This window comes from Helicoverpa armigera, chromosome 18 (assembly GCF_030705265.1).
Source record: "Helicoverpa armigera isolate CAAS_96S chromosome 18, ASM3070526v1, whole genome shotgun sequence".
NCBI lineage: Eukaryota > Metazoa > Arthropoda > Insecta > Lepidoptera > Noctuidae > Helicoverpa > Helicoverpa armigera.
Window position 1 is genome coordinate 4,981,075 of NC_087137.1, and position 13,271 is coordinate 4,994,345.

The 13,271-nt window shown below is 35.8% G+C and overlaps 3 protein-coding genes across 3 annotated transcripts; all 3 read right to left on the reverse strand.

Annotated features, from left to right (window-relative positions):
* Positions 1–319: 319 nt before the first annotated feature.
* LOC110375363 (androgen-induced gene 1 protein) lies at positions 320–4,205 on the reverse strand. Its single transcript, XM_021333439.3, has 3 exons — positions 4,045–4,205; positions 3,738–3,889; positions 320–3,656 (listed from the first exon to the last, which is right to left on the reverse strand). The coding sequence occupies exons 2-3, from the start codon at positions 3,876–3,878 to the stop codon at positions 3,099–3,101; spliced, it is 699 nt and encodes a 232-aa protein (XP_021189114.3). The 5' UTR covers positions 3,879–3,889; positions 4,045–4,205; the 3' UTR covers positions 320–3,098.
* Positions 4,206–4,608: 403 nt separating this feature from the next.
* LOC110383364 (dynein regulatory complex protein 1) lies at positions 4,609–9,464 on the reverse strand. Its single transcript, XM_021344143.3, has 15 exons — positions 9,161–9,464; positions 8,545–8,732; positions 7,866–8,101; positions 7,543–7,749; positions 7,279–7,446; positions 6,818–7,196; positions 6,618–6,697; positions 6,402–6,527; positions 6,163–6,334; positions 5,906–5,996; positions 5,752–5,831; positions 5,535–5,675; positions 5,357–5,459; positions 5,095–5,258; positions 4,609–4,890 (listed from the first exon to the last, which is right to left on the reverse strand). The coding sequence occupies exons 1-15, from the start codon at positions 9,292–9,294 to the stop codon at positions 4,694–4,696; spliced, it is 2,466 nt and encodes an 821-aa protein (XP_021199818.1). The 5' UTR covers positions 9,295–9,464; the 3' UTR covers positions 4,609–4,693.
* A 776-nt stretch (positions 9,465–10,240) lies between these two features.
* LOC110383369 (large ribosomal subunit protein uL5) lies at positions 10,241–13,133 on the reverse strand. Its single transcript, XM_021344161.3, has 5 exons — positions 12,981–13,133; positions 12,581–12,733; positions 11,925–12,074; positions 10,795–10,942; positions 10,241–10,393 (listed from the first exon to the last, which is right to left on the reverse strand). The coding sequence occupies exons 1-5, from the start codon at positions 12,984–12,986 to the stop codon at positions 10,266–10,268; spliced, it is 585 nt and encodes a 194-aa protein (XP_021199836.1). The 5' UTR covers positions 12,987–13,133; the 3' UTR covers positions 10,241–10,265.
* Positions 13,134–13,271: the final 138 nt, after the last annotated feature.

Here is a 13,271-nt window from a genome sequence, read left to right on the forward strand (position 1 = left end):
ATAATTATGACGAGCCTATTGTTTATTCTATGTTGACACGCAATCCGCGAAGTTTTGTGTCAAGTAAACTGCGAATAGATCGTAGCTACTGACTACCTAACAGATACACAGACGGTCGATCAAAGGTTAAAACAAGTTTGATATAATATCCATACATATCACCTATATATGATACCATAGCGCCTCAGAGACTAGTTTTTTTTTTTGTCAGAAGCTAGATTATTATAAAACCAGTCTTACAAAGCTTCTTGAAAACAATATTACCTACTCGCTGCATCTAGTAGTTATAGAATGGGAGGAGATGCAATAAAACGCAGAATAATCATATAAACAATTTATTTATTATAAAATGTATTGCTTTCTTATAGATAGTGATCGGTTGCTAAAGTTTATAAGTGATTGAACACTTCATTATTTTAGGCAAAATAGGCACTCGACCACAGTAGATAAGTAGGTAGGCACCAAAGGTCAAATAAAAATGCACGTAAAATTTATCTTGGTTGCCACAATGATTCTTCAGAAAACAAACTATCAAAGTCCAATCCTGTTGTTTGTAAAAGCGTTTTTGATAACAATGAAATCTTACTTTATCAGGCAGTTCCACTAGATAGGATTTTTTAGTTGCAAAGTCCATTTGAATTTCAACTTTGTACTGGGAAGCCCAGTTTATTAGTAATTTAATTGAAAAGTTTACATTTTTGGACCTTGACTCATAGGTTTTTACATCATTTCCATAATTAATGGACAGAACTGGTCGTATATCTAGAGTAATAAAAAAGTGTTCGTTATGTTATCAAGAGATTTTTAGATTTTTAAAAGGATACGAGAATATGTTAGAGAAATCATTGAAAACCGTTACAGTTGCGCCTTTATCATCCAGTGCTTATTAGATATTCCTAAGAGATACCACAATTTAGCAAGATCACTTATAGGGACCACCGTGGTCCATAAGAATAACGAAGCATCAAAAGCCTACTTACTCTAATTTCGGACCAAGTATCTATAACAATTCGTATCTAGCAAATGCTATAGAGGGCTGTCACTACTTAGAAATCTATCATTACCTAAACATTACACAATTTTTCAACGTTTAGTATCGTGCCAAAAACATTTTTTATATTAACAGTATTTTTATTCATTACTGGATTTAAAAAATAATTTCATATCTAGACCTACGTTATCAGATAAATAAATGGTGTTTGTTCATTAATAGTTAGAATTACAACGTTTATCAGATCAGATAAGAATAAAATAATAAATTAAATAATTCTACGTTATAAAGCATATCATTGTTTTGTGGAATGTATTAGTACAGCCGACTCCAGAAATGAACACTTCTATAAGATTTTCATTTTAAATAAGGTTGCTTTTTAGTTTTTTTTTTTTTTATGGTGATATATCGCAATTAACATGCGCAACCTTATAGCGTTGACGTGACAGCCTACGTGCGTCTCTTTTCTGTTATTAAAATTGAGTAAAGTATGTTAATTATTCATGTTTCAGTGAATTTAAAGTGTTTAAAGTTTGTGTTTACAGATGCTTTGTGGTTATAAATACGTAATAAAAAAGTAATTATCCTATTAATGAAGACGTCTGTACCAAACAAAATAATATAATAATAAATACAATTACTAGAGTATTTTTCCTTAAAATTATTTTAACAATTTGTTACTACAGAGTATTTAAGCATTTCCTTATTTAACGTATTTACCATCCTACAGCTTAATCTCGATAAACTTTTAGGAAACACATCCCAATTACATAAGTAGTTTATTTAAGTTAACAATTATTCACATTTGCACAATAATCAAGCCATAAGCAGTTCACACATTTTTAGTTAAGAAATTGGTTTTATTTTAAAGCTATCTTCGTAAATAAATGCTGATGCAATAATTATCAAGAGACACTGAGCTCAGTATCTTTATTGGTAAGTAACATCTAGTCATGGTGACAAGTATTTTTTGAAACTTGAATTCTAAAAATTTCCGATAGAATTTATCATTAGTACACTAACAACACCTTTCTGGTGGATCATCTTTTTAATTAAGTAACATGTATTAACTTACCTACTTGTACGTTATTTTACTTATGAAACGCATATATCATGCGCTAAATAGTTATCGCTAAAGGCGAGGTAGGTACGCAATGATGTACCTTTTCGTATCTTGTATACTTTATTGCTGAATACATTCACAACCAATGTTTGTGTATAATGTTATCGGCGTTATCGGTTATCTCAATGAATGATTACGTAATTACGAAATGAGTCGCTTGAGAACAATCCAGTATAATAAACAGCCTTGTTCACACAATGGTATTTAATTGTTTGAGAATTACTGAATTAAAACACAGTTATAGACAGTTGCAGTTTTATGAATTGAATGCTATTGTTAGGTACCTATGTTTGTGTGTGTCATGGGCTGTTTGGTTAAGAATGTTTTTATTTTTTACAAATAGGCCATGAAACTTGAAAGATTTAAATACAAACTTTTAGCAGAAACGGCACAGAAGATATTAACAATAAGTACAATTCATAACAGCTGCACGGCACAGCTATTAATAACAATTACAATTTGTTGTGAACTCTCAAGACAATATTTTGTAGGAATAAATGACAAAGGTCGATAGTACTTACTAGACCACTTTAATCAATAAAACAAAATATTATTGACTAAACATAAAATAAAAAATTTAAGCCAATTAAGTTTACTTTATCTTAATATCAATGAACAAATGCATATTATTTTGTGAGAAAGAATGATCTACAAATGTTTATAATATAAATATAGGAATCAAATTACTGATACAATACATTTTTATGTTGGTTTCTCAATTGGGGTTATTTTTATCACTTTTAAATAAAATCACCAATAAAATGTATTTACGTTTAAATCACATCAGCAGCAGTGTTTCTATGCCTGCCACTTTCAAATTTTGCCCATTCAGAAAACACATTCTGTATCTATATATTTCCCAAACCTTTTACTTACTTCTGTAACCATGCACCAATTAAAACAAATTAATCCTACTAACAAACCTCAAAACATTGAGTGAGGTTATCACTAGGCTACACTATCTAAATTGTTGCTATGTTGTTATTATTTGGCCTTTTTCTTTCCGGATCTTACAGTTTTCTCAACTTCAGAGGACCAAACTGCCCTGTTTACTCTTTCTCCTAAAATATATCCACAGCTTGCAAATGCAAGACAGAATAAATAGAAACCTATTCTCAAAGGCCAGTTCAAGACATGCAAGATAGGGTACACCCAAAAACCAGTATTGTAGTAAATAACATGTACCCAAACTAAATAACAAATCATAAAGAAAGAAAGAATAGACAGGCCCACTTTCCTTTTGGGGTACATTCTGAATGATGTAAGTAGTTCAATCAGTATGAACACAACTATGTTTGAATGCATCACATGATTAAGCCATGTTGGGAAGAATTCATCCATACTTCTGGGCAAAATTAATTCTCTGTCAACAGCATATATGCCCCAGAATGATACTCCAACAAATAGTGCCAACGGGAAAGCTAAAGAACTAAAAACGGTGTCCTTAACTCTTCTTATAAGGGGCTTCTGTGATGGTGAAGGTTCATTGGTACCAACAATATCATTGATCAGGGCCAGTGTAAAGTATGTGGTTTGTATCATCTGCAAAATAGGACATTCAAAACCTTAACACAATTCTGATTATTTGTATCAGTTACATTCAAAAGTTGTAATAACACTTACCGCATCTAAATAAGTTAAGTACTTGAATTTCCCTCCGTAAGGTGTTATATATGATAAAGGCATTTTAACGTACACATAATCATAGTAACATCCATAGAAAAATTGGATGGCTCCAAATAGATGAAATAATGTCTTCAACATGTTTGGAGTCACTAGAAGAAGAAAAAACGCATTCTTAATAAGGCTAACGAATAGTTCATAATAATAATTATTCACAATACATTTTCTTGTTACATGAAATTCACAAAATATAACAATAAAAAAAAATTAACTACATCACAATATTTAGCGCATGAGAAATACTAACCGTATATTTTCTTTTCTGCTTTATTTAACGGTTGGAGAAGACGCTTATTCAACGGAGCCTTTGTTAAATGGTCCTGATTATTCACAGCACTGTAATAATGATTTTGTGACTTGACTTTCAAATTGACAATGCCTACCGATTGTTGCTGTAGCTGTCAGTCAGTGACAATATCGCGGTATGACGTTTATAGTGAAGAGACAAATAGTAAAATGTACCCAGAGAATCAATTATTTTCTATCAGTTAGTTATACGGGTTTTACGCCATGTTTTTCCAGATTAATTAACATGACTAACCTAATCACCCATTGATTAAACAAAATAATGTAGTGTATTTATTAAGTATCAGGATAGCACCCGTGCGAAGCCGGGTCGAGTCGCTAGTGCATTATAAAACCCTCTAAGAATATACTCTCTTGAATAAAAGACGTTGTTTGATTATAACCATTTATTTAGATTATTTAAGAATATGCAATTATAATATATCTCGGCTCGATTGCATGACGTGTTAATACGCTAGCACATTTTAGTTAGGTTTCGCTATTTAATTCATCATGCGTGAGAGTCTAACCTTCACCATTATGCAGTCTCATCAATTGAAGCATTTGAGATTGACAGAAAGCAAGAAGCAATAGTGTTGTTTTATCGGCCTTTAGTTTTTGATGGGCGGCAGTCTGGCATAAGCCAAAGGTGCAGTATCAGGCACAGGTGCAATAAACGTCCTAGGAGAGTGACGCATGTATTTGGGAGTCGCCGTCGGTAGCTCGGGCAGCGCGCCGCGAACCAACTGACGAAGAGCAACGTTGCGTCGCCGCAATTCTACAACCTCTTCGTGGATACGTTCGCGCTCTGGAAATACATGAAACTCTGTCTGGATAAACATTACATTTTATCAAATAATTTAAAATTGTATACATAGAAATAGATATCGACCGACTAGTTTATGGTGTAGGTAATAATCTTATTTTAATAAGTAGGTAATCATACGTTACATAATTATGTATGTACATTCAAAGTGGAAAAGTGGAACCTAAACTGCTTATAAGAACATACCTTGCAGTATGGACAAGTAATTATTTAGTCCAACCAGTAGTCCATCCCAGAACTTGTCTTTATCTGGTGGGAACACATTTTTCCATTGAGTCCAATAGTTGCTGATTTCTTCTGCAGTCAGTTTGCGCGATGGTGTGTCAAAATTAGGAGGCTTTAAGCTGTCTCTGTAATTTTAATTTAATAGGAATTATATGGGTACATGCTTTCTTCGTTCTAGCTTTGAGGTTTCGGTTTTAGTAGAAGTCAATATGTAGATACTAACAATATATCGTTATATCTCTTCTTGTCGGGTGGTACGAAAGCCGCTATGAACTCACTCAAAGCTGTCAACACTTGCATGGGCTCAATTTCCAAAACATGTCCCACTGAAAGAATAAAATAGGAATAAGGCAATGTCAGGAATCCCATATACATCATCCTACTGTCACTTAGTTACTAACGTGGGCATAGAAAAGGATTGACATCCTTAGGAGGGCCAGCATCATCCTTCTGTTGCGCCGCTACTGTGACCCCTCTTGCTCCGGGTCTCCTGCCAGTCGCCGACCCAGTGTCAAGGGTGCCCGCTGTCACCATGACATTTGCTGAAATAAGGCACAATCGTATTTTACAAGAGCCACATCTAAAGCTATGAAATTGACCTACTACACCAAGTCTTACCTTGAAGATCGCCACATTTCGCCATTATTTCGTCAGCCTCCGTAATCATCAGTTGTTCCAACGGCGATAATTCATGACTCCTGAAAAATACTATGTAGTTAAGTACTTTGTTACTATAGAAAAAATAACTATAAATTTTGTATGTCATGCAAACTTGAAGCCGATGTGCGCTGATCGCGATGTGCTTGCTGAAATACTTCTAGCGGCAATACTTGCACGACCCCTGACCATTGACATCCTATCTCCTGCAAAATTAGCGAACATGGTTATTGGCGTTCTTTATAATCAAACGATTAGTTTCAAATTGTCTTTTCGTTCTATAGATCTGACAAACACAAACGAATAAATACTTGGGCCAAAATTTCTAATGAATGGGTAAATGGGCTACTAAGTCCAGGGTCCATCACTCACCCCGGGGTCTATTCACAGCTCCTGAGGAATCTGCCTTTGAAATCCCATCCTGAGACGCGGACGGCGCTGGTTCAGTCGCCACTTCCAAACCGACGCAAATCGGACAAAATGCATAATTCAAAAACGTAGAACACAAAAGTTCTACGTCTTCCTCTGCTTGAATTTCTAGTGCCTTAAAAATAACATACAAATATTTAATGCACATAATTAATGCACTAAGGCACATAGTTGCGACTTACCATAAAAATAGCATCAAGCGTACACAAATTTCTGGAGCTCAACTGGTACTTTTCAATCAATTTAAGTAATCTGTGTTCTACTAAAAATCCAGTATTATCTGCAACTAGTTGCAGTATATGTCGAACCTGAGAACACACATAAATATATTATACTTAACAAAATGGGATAAGTTCACGTTAAAATTATGATGGATTTATTCCAAGAAATGACCTTACCAATTTATCCTTTGCCTCCTCAACCTCGGTGCCTGTAGGTTTCTTGACAACATCTTTTGCTGCACGTTTGCTATCATGCTCTAAAAATTAAAGTCACTATGTGGGTACTAGTTTCAACAATCAAAAGAGTTACGGAAGAAATGTAAAATTTATCATCTCTAAAGAAATGTTAAGCAGGCAATGTATGTAATAATACCTACCGTTTTTACTCAATGGATTTTTAGGTGGCTTTAGTGGTGGTGGGGGAGGTGGTTCCGCTAATATATGTGCATGCAAAGCTATTTCCCCCTGACGCAACTGTTTGCTCAACTCTGTACATCTGGCAGTAGACATCCGCCACACTTGGGTGAACTTGTAATGATTCACGCGAGAGAAATGATCAGATTTTTTCTCCAAGTCGTCCATTGTCTGCATTAATTTTACGATTTCGGCGTCAGCTTTTATTTCTTCTATCGCGCCATCATCGGCTGCCTTCCGAATCTTTGATCTTAAAGAATTAGCTATATCTGACATTTTATTGAGTTTCCTCTTTTGTTGAGATCTTACAAAGACATTCTCCTCTTCACGTTTTTTTAGCACCTGTAAATGTAATGTAAATATATTTATTAGGTAATTTCTCGAATTTATGATGAATGTCTGATATCTGAACCACGAATCTCACCTGATAAGTATACCCAATCTTTTCTGTATTGATGATACATGTAGCTTTTAATTTTTCTAGCTCCTGTTGCAACTCCTGAATTAAAGATTCCAATTCTATTTTAGCTTCGCGATATTTCTCATGATGGTCCCACATGATGGTCTCCATTTCTCGTTTGTGATCATCTAACTGAAGAACGAGAACATATGAGTATGTAGAGATAAGGAAACAGAAATATTTATAATGTCGTGTTATGCTCTTATAACACCAATCTGTTTCTTCTACCTGTAAAAACCTGTACTCCAAATGTGCAACTTCTTCCTTATCACACTGCTTGTAAAGAGCTTCCCATCTCTTGTTGTTGTGCTCAGTCATCGCCACTCGCTCAATATTAATCGCTGTTTCTATCAAACCTAGCTGTTTTGCGTAAGCCCTTTGCATGATCGTTACTTGCTTTTCAATTCTATCAGACAGTTCTTTAATGTCATTGTCCTGGAATTTCAATAAATTATGAATTATTTTATTTCATTTCACCTTGTCTTCCTAATGTAACCTACTGCGGTCCTGCATCTTATTGATCTACATAGTAGTTATAAATGTGAAGTCACCTGTTTCTCTAGATCTGCATAATACGCCTCGTCCATTCTTTTAAGATCACTTTTAAGTTCAGCAATAAGTGCATCCTTTTGTGCAAGTAAATCGTCACATTTCTTCTTCTGCTCTTTCATCTCAGCATCAATGTCTAACGGATCCTTGATTGCCAACATATTATCCCAGTTCCCCGAAATAGCTTCGTACTGGATCTGAGCGCTATTTGCTTCAGCTTCGATCTTCTGCATGGAACCTAATGAAATATAGGCAGGTAGATACACTAACAAAACCTATACCTATTAGGTAAGTAGGTACCTACATTGGTGTTCCATTACTTAAAACGGTAAGGTAAATAAAATCTCAATATAACGATAGCTGAAGTAAGTCGTTCCCTCAGGAAGTGGATGGATCCTCGGACGGATTTATTGTAGTAGCTGCTCTACATGACACTGGTTAATTTGCAACCTATTGAATTTGATAGTTTCTGATTTTTGCAGTTTAGGAAGTTAGTTACATCCGGCCGGAGAGACAGGCTTTCAATCAATATAAATAAAAATGAATTGTTGTTCGCTAGTCTGATTAAAACTCGAGAACAGCTGGGCCGATTGAGCTGATTTTGTTTTTAAAATGTTCAGGGAAGGTTTGAACGATACGAAGTTCGCGGGATCAGCTAGTTAGATATAAAATAATAGTTACTATTCATTTTATGAAAGAACTGCGTGCGCCTGACGACTTCCCGCTCGTCGGTAGTGACCTTGACATTAGTGACTTTGGCAGCGCCATCTAATGCTAACCGCTGCAGTTCCTCGGCGGCTGTGGCAGTTGCCTGTTCTATAGGACTCGTTTCTTCTTCGGCCGCAGCTTCCTCAGCAGGCTGATCAGCTCTAAAAGAAACAGTACATTTACCTGGTTAGGTACCTATTAGAATGACCTAACAGTTTCTGGCTGATGTGTGACAATTTGACTAATGATTCTTTGTTATAGAACTCGACTGTCATTTGAACATCTTTTACATATGGGATGACGAGTCATATCAGGCAGTTGCTTCATGTAAAACACGTGTAAGTATTTCCAGCCGATTAGACTGGAAGCTGACCCCATCATACAACATAGCTGCACAGACCTGGGAAAAAGATGATGATGACTGCCCATATAAGCGATTGAACAATTATGTTTATGTAACATTGGAGTCGCCTAGCTAGAAGAAGGAATCCAAACAGAACGAGTACAAGGGTTGTTGCAAATGGCTCTCATGATACTAGCTTGCTGTGGGTATCTACGTTCGGTAGATAAAAGGGCTTAAAGCGATTACCTTTTGAGTGCATCTTGCCTCCTTTTAATTCGTAGAGATCGGGCTGCTTTCCGTTCCTCAGGGTCCAAACCTGTGACCTGAGGTTCCTTCGGCGCCAAAACATCATCTTCGTCATCTGCATATCTCGAAGCCATGGTTTATTTTTTATGATGATATTAAATACGTTTTTAAAGTACACTATAAAAAATCCTTCATGTCGGACTGACAATTACGCGTTGTTATGATAAACAAATAAACACTTGGTTGTAACTATGACAACTAATTGAATGTAAGTAGGTACTACGGAACCAAGGAGTTTTAAAGCACCAACAACACCAGACGCTATGGTTTCAACATTGCAATGCAGTAGGTAGTAAGTATAAGGGTCCGTTCAGACAGACCGGCTCGGAGAGGAGAGCAAATTCTTAACACGTTGAAAATCGAGTACTTAGTATTTATAGTAAGGTTTATTTTTGCATGTGTCGACCAGCTCCGATCGCGTACTTTTTCTCGTCACGCAGACGTTTGGCTCCAATTGCATCTCAAGCAGCCGATCGGAGCAGACTCCGGTCTGTGTGAAAAGGAGAATGCGCGGCGATGCTCTCCGAGCCGGTCTATCTGAACGGACCCTAAGTTATGTGGACGAACAAAATGATTTCGTCTCCATCTCATCTCATTTCAGCTTCAGTAGATTCCATTGATCTCAAATGTATCATAATATTATGTATTTACGTTGCTATGAATGAGATGTGATTTCTCACAGCTGCTGCTACGCCGCGCGATATTTTTTTAAGATTTGTAACCTAGTTCGTATTATTGTTGTGCACGGTGTTGTCTTGATAAATAAGCTGTAAAACATCTTTCACTGTCTCATTTGTGCGAGATCAGTCCTTGAATAAAAATACGAATGCGAAAGTGAGTTTCTTAAGATTGAATGAGAGGATTACCTCAGGTTCTTAGATCCTCATAGCACATGTGCTTGTCCACCAGGATAATGATGTGACTCCATATGGAAATATGTGATTGTGTAAGTTGTTCAAAAATAAAGTTCTCAGAAGGTTTTATAAATGGTATGTATGTAAACAAATAAAACACAAAAACCTTTATAGATATTGTTTACTTAAGTTTACTTTTTGCTGTTAAGGATGATACCATCGTATTTCTGTTGGAACCACTTCATGGCATCCTCCTTTGTCAGACGATGGGGGAACCCAACCTTGCCTGTCTTGCGTCTCCTGTGGGCTACATTGAAACCTAGAACAATACACAATGATTGTATCAAAAACTCTTTAGTAAACAAAGAAAAGTATTTAGTCTGGTGATTTTGCTAATGTGCAACCATACTTTTATGAATATGAAGAGAGCCCCATTATTCTAACAAAGTAAGGTTTTTGCTATAGCACATTTTTTACAGAGTGATGCTTTGTTATTGTCATCACTCTTGAACAGATGTGCAATAACACTGCAGATCTGAATTGTATAAAGAAAGTATAACAATACACTGTAAAGACACAATAGACAATCATCAAGTTCATAAACTTTTAACCATACATATTTTTTTGAAATTTTGTGTATGCTACATTTATTAATCTATTTTGCCAAAAAATCGAAAAGTAACGTGGATTCAAATATTGTAAATTGAAAATATTGCTTACCTGGTCTACCCAGTACAACGTAGAAGTCAAGACCGTAGATACCAATGGAAGGATCGTACTTGATACCCAAGTCAATGTGTTCCTGAATACCGAAACCGAAGTTTCCAGTGGCAGAGAAGTTGTCACGCCTCAACTCGTATTCCCTAACCTGGAAGCAAACATTACAATTAATATTATGAATTGCAACACACACATTGGAAAGGTTTAAATACAGCACTGTAACCTCACAAATTACATGTAGCTAAATATGATAGCAAAGTAGATTTCCTAGCAACCCAAATAGTTTTTGGAATGTAAAAAGAATATTTTCAACTACTAATTATAATATAATTACAATAATACTTTGGGGCAAGTCAATTCTAAGAACTTTGTATCATTATCATACAAATTATATAATAAATGAGAAAATTAACATTTCTGAAACAATTTGAAAATTTATTTTACTGTTGATTAGAAAGCTATACTAATAATCCAGAGTAACATAGGCTATTTCATCTGATTGTGAGGAAGAAGGGTTAGTGTGTAGCAAAGGGTGTGCAAGGCTTTTGGGACTTAGAAAATTTTTCATAAAAAATGAAAATTTCTGAAAATGTCTAGTTTTTCATTTCTATCGTATAGAATACTTAAAAATAAGACGAAAACCATCTAGGCACCTTTTGCCTAGGACTAACGGTTCGCCTGAAAATGAGCACTGAAGGTCATTGTAAACAAAGGCAAAGTCGACGGAGCCCCGCTACGCGGGGCTCCTACTTCTGGGTGGTTTAAAAAAAAATAACCACGAAGGAACAAAACGAACCTAACCTGTCTCCTACTTCTGGGTGGTTTAAAAAAAAATAACCACGAAGGAACAAAACGAACCTAACCTGTCCGAGTCGGGGTTGCCCTAAGTCGAGGTTGCCAGTCGACGGAGCCCCGCTACGCGGGGCTCCTTGGTCCTAGACAAAAAGTGCCCAGATGGTTTTCGTCTTATTTTTAAGTATTCTATACGATAGAAATGAAAAACTAGACATTTTCAGAAATTTTCATTTTTTATGAAAAATTTTCTAAGTCCCAAAAGCCTTGCACACCCTTTGCTACACTCCAACCGGAAGAAGTTCAACAGCTAGTAATTAATAATATTGTATACTTACTTTGAGACCTCTTTCGAGGATCTCCTCGGCCTTAGCACCACGGACAGTGCAGTGGACCGCGATCTTTTCATTACGACGGATACCAAAGGATCTGACAGTGTACCTGGCCTTCGAGAACACTGGCTGCTGGCCAGTAAGCTGTTCCAACACCTGAAATGACAGACAAAAATTTTTATAGGCTGCAAACATTGTTTGTAACAAACTGAAGTCTGTTGTGAAGTTTGTAATGTTATTTCCGTAAGTATTCTGAACAGTAAAGAAATAGTGCTCAGAAGTTGCAAATTGGAAATATTGCTCTTGCATGAATTTACAAACAGTAACACAAGTTATGTTACTCTTGAACAAGTTCATGCTGCGTAGTTTTCATTTTCTTCTATGCATTTAGGACACTGGATTTATTTATAAAAGCATACCGAGGTATGCATACAATCCACAATATGAAGATGGTCACATAAACATATAGCTTTAACAGTATCAGCTAACCAAGCCAAATTTCTCGAAAAAATAGCCACTTGGTTGTGATGTCAAACAATTTTCAATAACTTTATATGGCAAGTAAGGAACATGGTGTGGTTTCGATTGTCATTGTTTTGAGGGTTATGATGAAAATTATTTGAAAACTCTGAATACTAGGTACTTTAAATCACTAGACTAACCTTAGCAGCACGAGTCAGCCTGTCACCAGACTCTCCCACACAGATGTTCAGGCAGAGTTTCCTGATGTGAAGGTTTCTCATAACATTTTTAGAGTTGTCCTTAGGAGGCTTCTTCTCCTTCTTGTCTTTCTTCAACGCGGGCGGTGGTACACGCTGAAATGTATACTCGTAATTTACGTTTTGCACTTTTAACACACATTTTCTTCAATAATACAACAGATTAACCTAAGACCAGGTTATGCCGTATCTAACATCAATATACGAGATTAAATCGAAAAATAGGATATCAATAAACAACATATTTATATTACTTAGGTATTGTAATACAACACAGTGTAGAATCTACGAAAATGAAACCGATTCAAATGGATAAATTAATACAAAAATCAAAAACACCCACCGCCATGGTTACAACTTATCAAAAAGAACCATAAACAATTTTGTTGCTAAAGTCAATGTCAAACAAGAGTCAGAAGCAAACGTTTATCTTTTTATCTGTATTCAAACACATGTCTTTTAAGACCAAGCATTTCGTTCAAAATGCGACATTCTAAGTTAGGTACTTAAGGGATATATCGTAGTTGCTAAAGAAGCCGGTCAGTCAAAACCAACCGCATGGAGATTCTGAAGTTGTATATATGAAATATGAACCAATTCCCGTACTTGATCATGTAACAACTGTGAACTTTGT

What these genes read in the sequence shown, in the direction of transcription:
- LOC110375363 (XM_021333439.3), bottom strand. Translation starts at nt 3,878, where the DNA reads ATGTTGAAGACATTATTTCATCTATTTGGAGCCATCCAATTTTTCTAT. An exon ending in ACTTAACTTATTTAGATGCG is followed by an intron (nt 3,657 to 3,737) that starts GTAAGTGTTATT and finishes CCTATTTTGCAG; the next exon opens with ATGATACAAACCACATACTT.
- LOC110383364 (XM_021344143.3), bottom strand. Translation starts at nt 9,294, where the DNA reads ATGGCTTCGAGATATGCAGATGACGAAGATGATGTTTTGGCGCCGAAG. An exon ending in TCAGCGCACATCGGCTTCAA is followed by an intron (nt 5,832 to 5,905) that starts GTTTGCATGACA and finishes AGTATTTTTCAG; the next exon opens with GAGTCATGAATTATCGCCGT. An exon ending in TTACTTGTCCATACTGCAAG is followed by an intron (nt 4,891 to 5,094) that starts GTATGTTCTTAT and finishes ATGTATTTCCAG; the next exon opens with AGCGCGAACGTATCCACGAA.
- LOC110383369 (XM_021344161.3), bottom strand. An exon ending in GGCTGACTCGTGCTGCTAAG is followed by an intron (nt 12,075 to 12,580) that starts GTTAGTCTAGTG and finishes CTGTCATTTCAG; the next exon opens with GTGTTGGAACAGCTTACTGG. An exon ending in TCCTCGAAAGAGGTCTCAAA is followed by an intron (nt 10,943 to 11,924) that starts GTAAGTATACAA and finishes GTTTGCTTCCAG; the next exon opens with GTTAGGGAATACGAGTTGAG.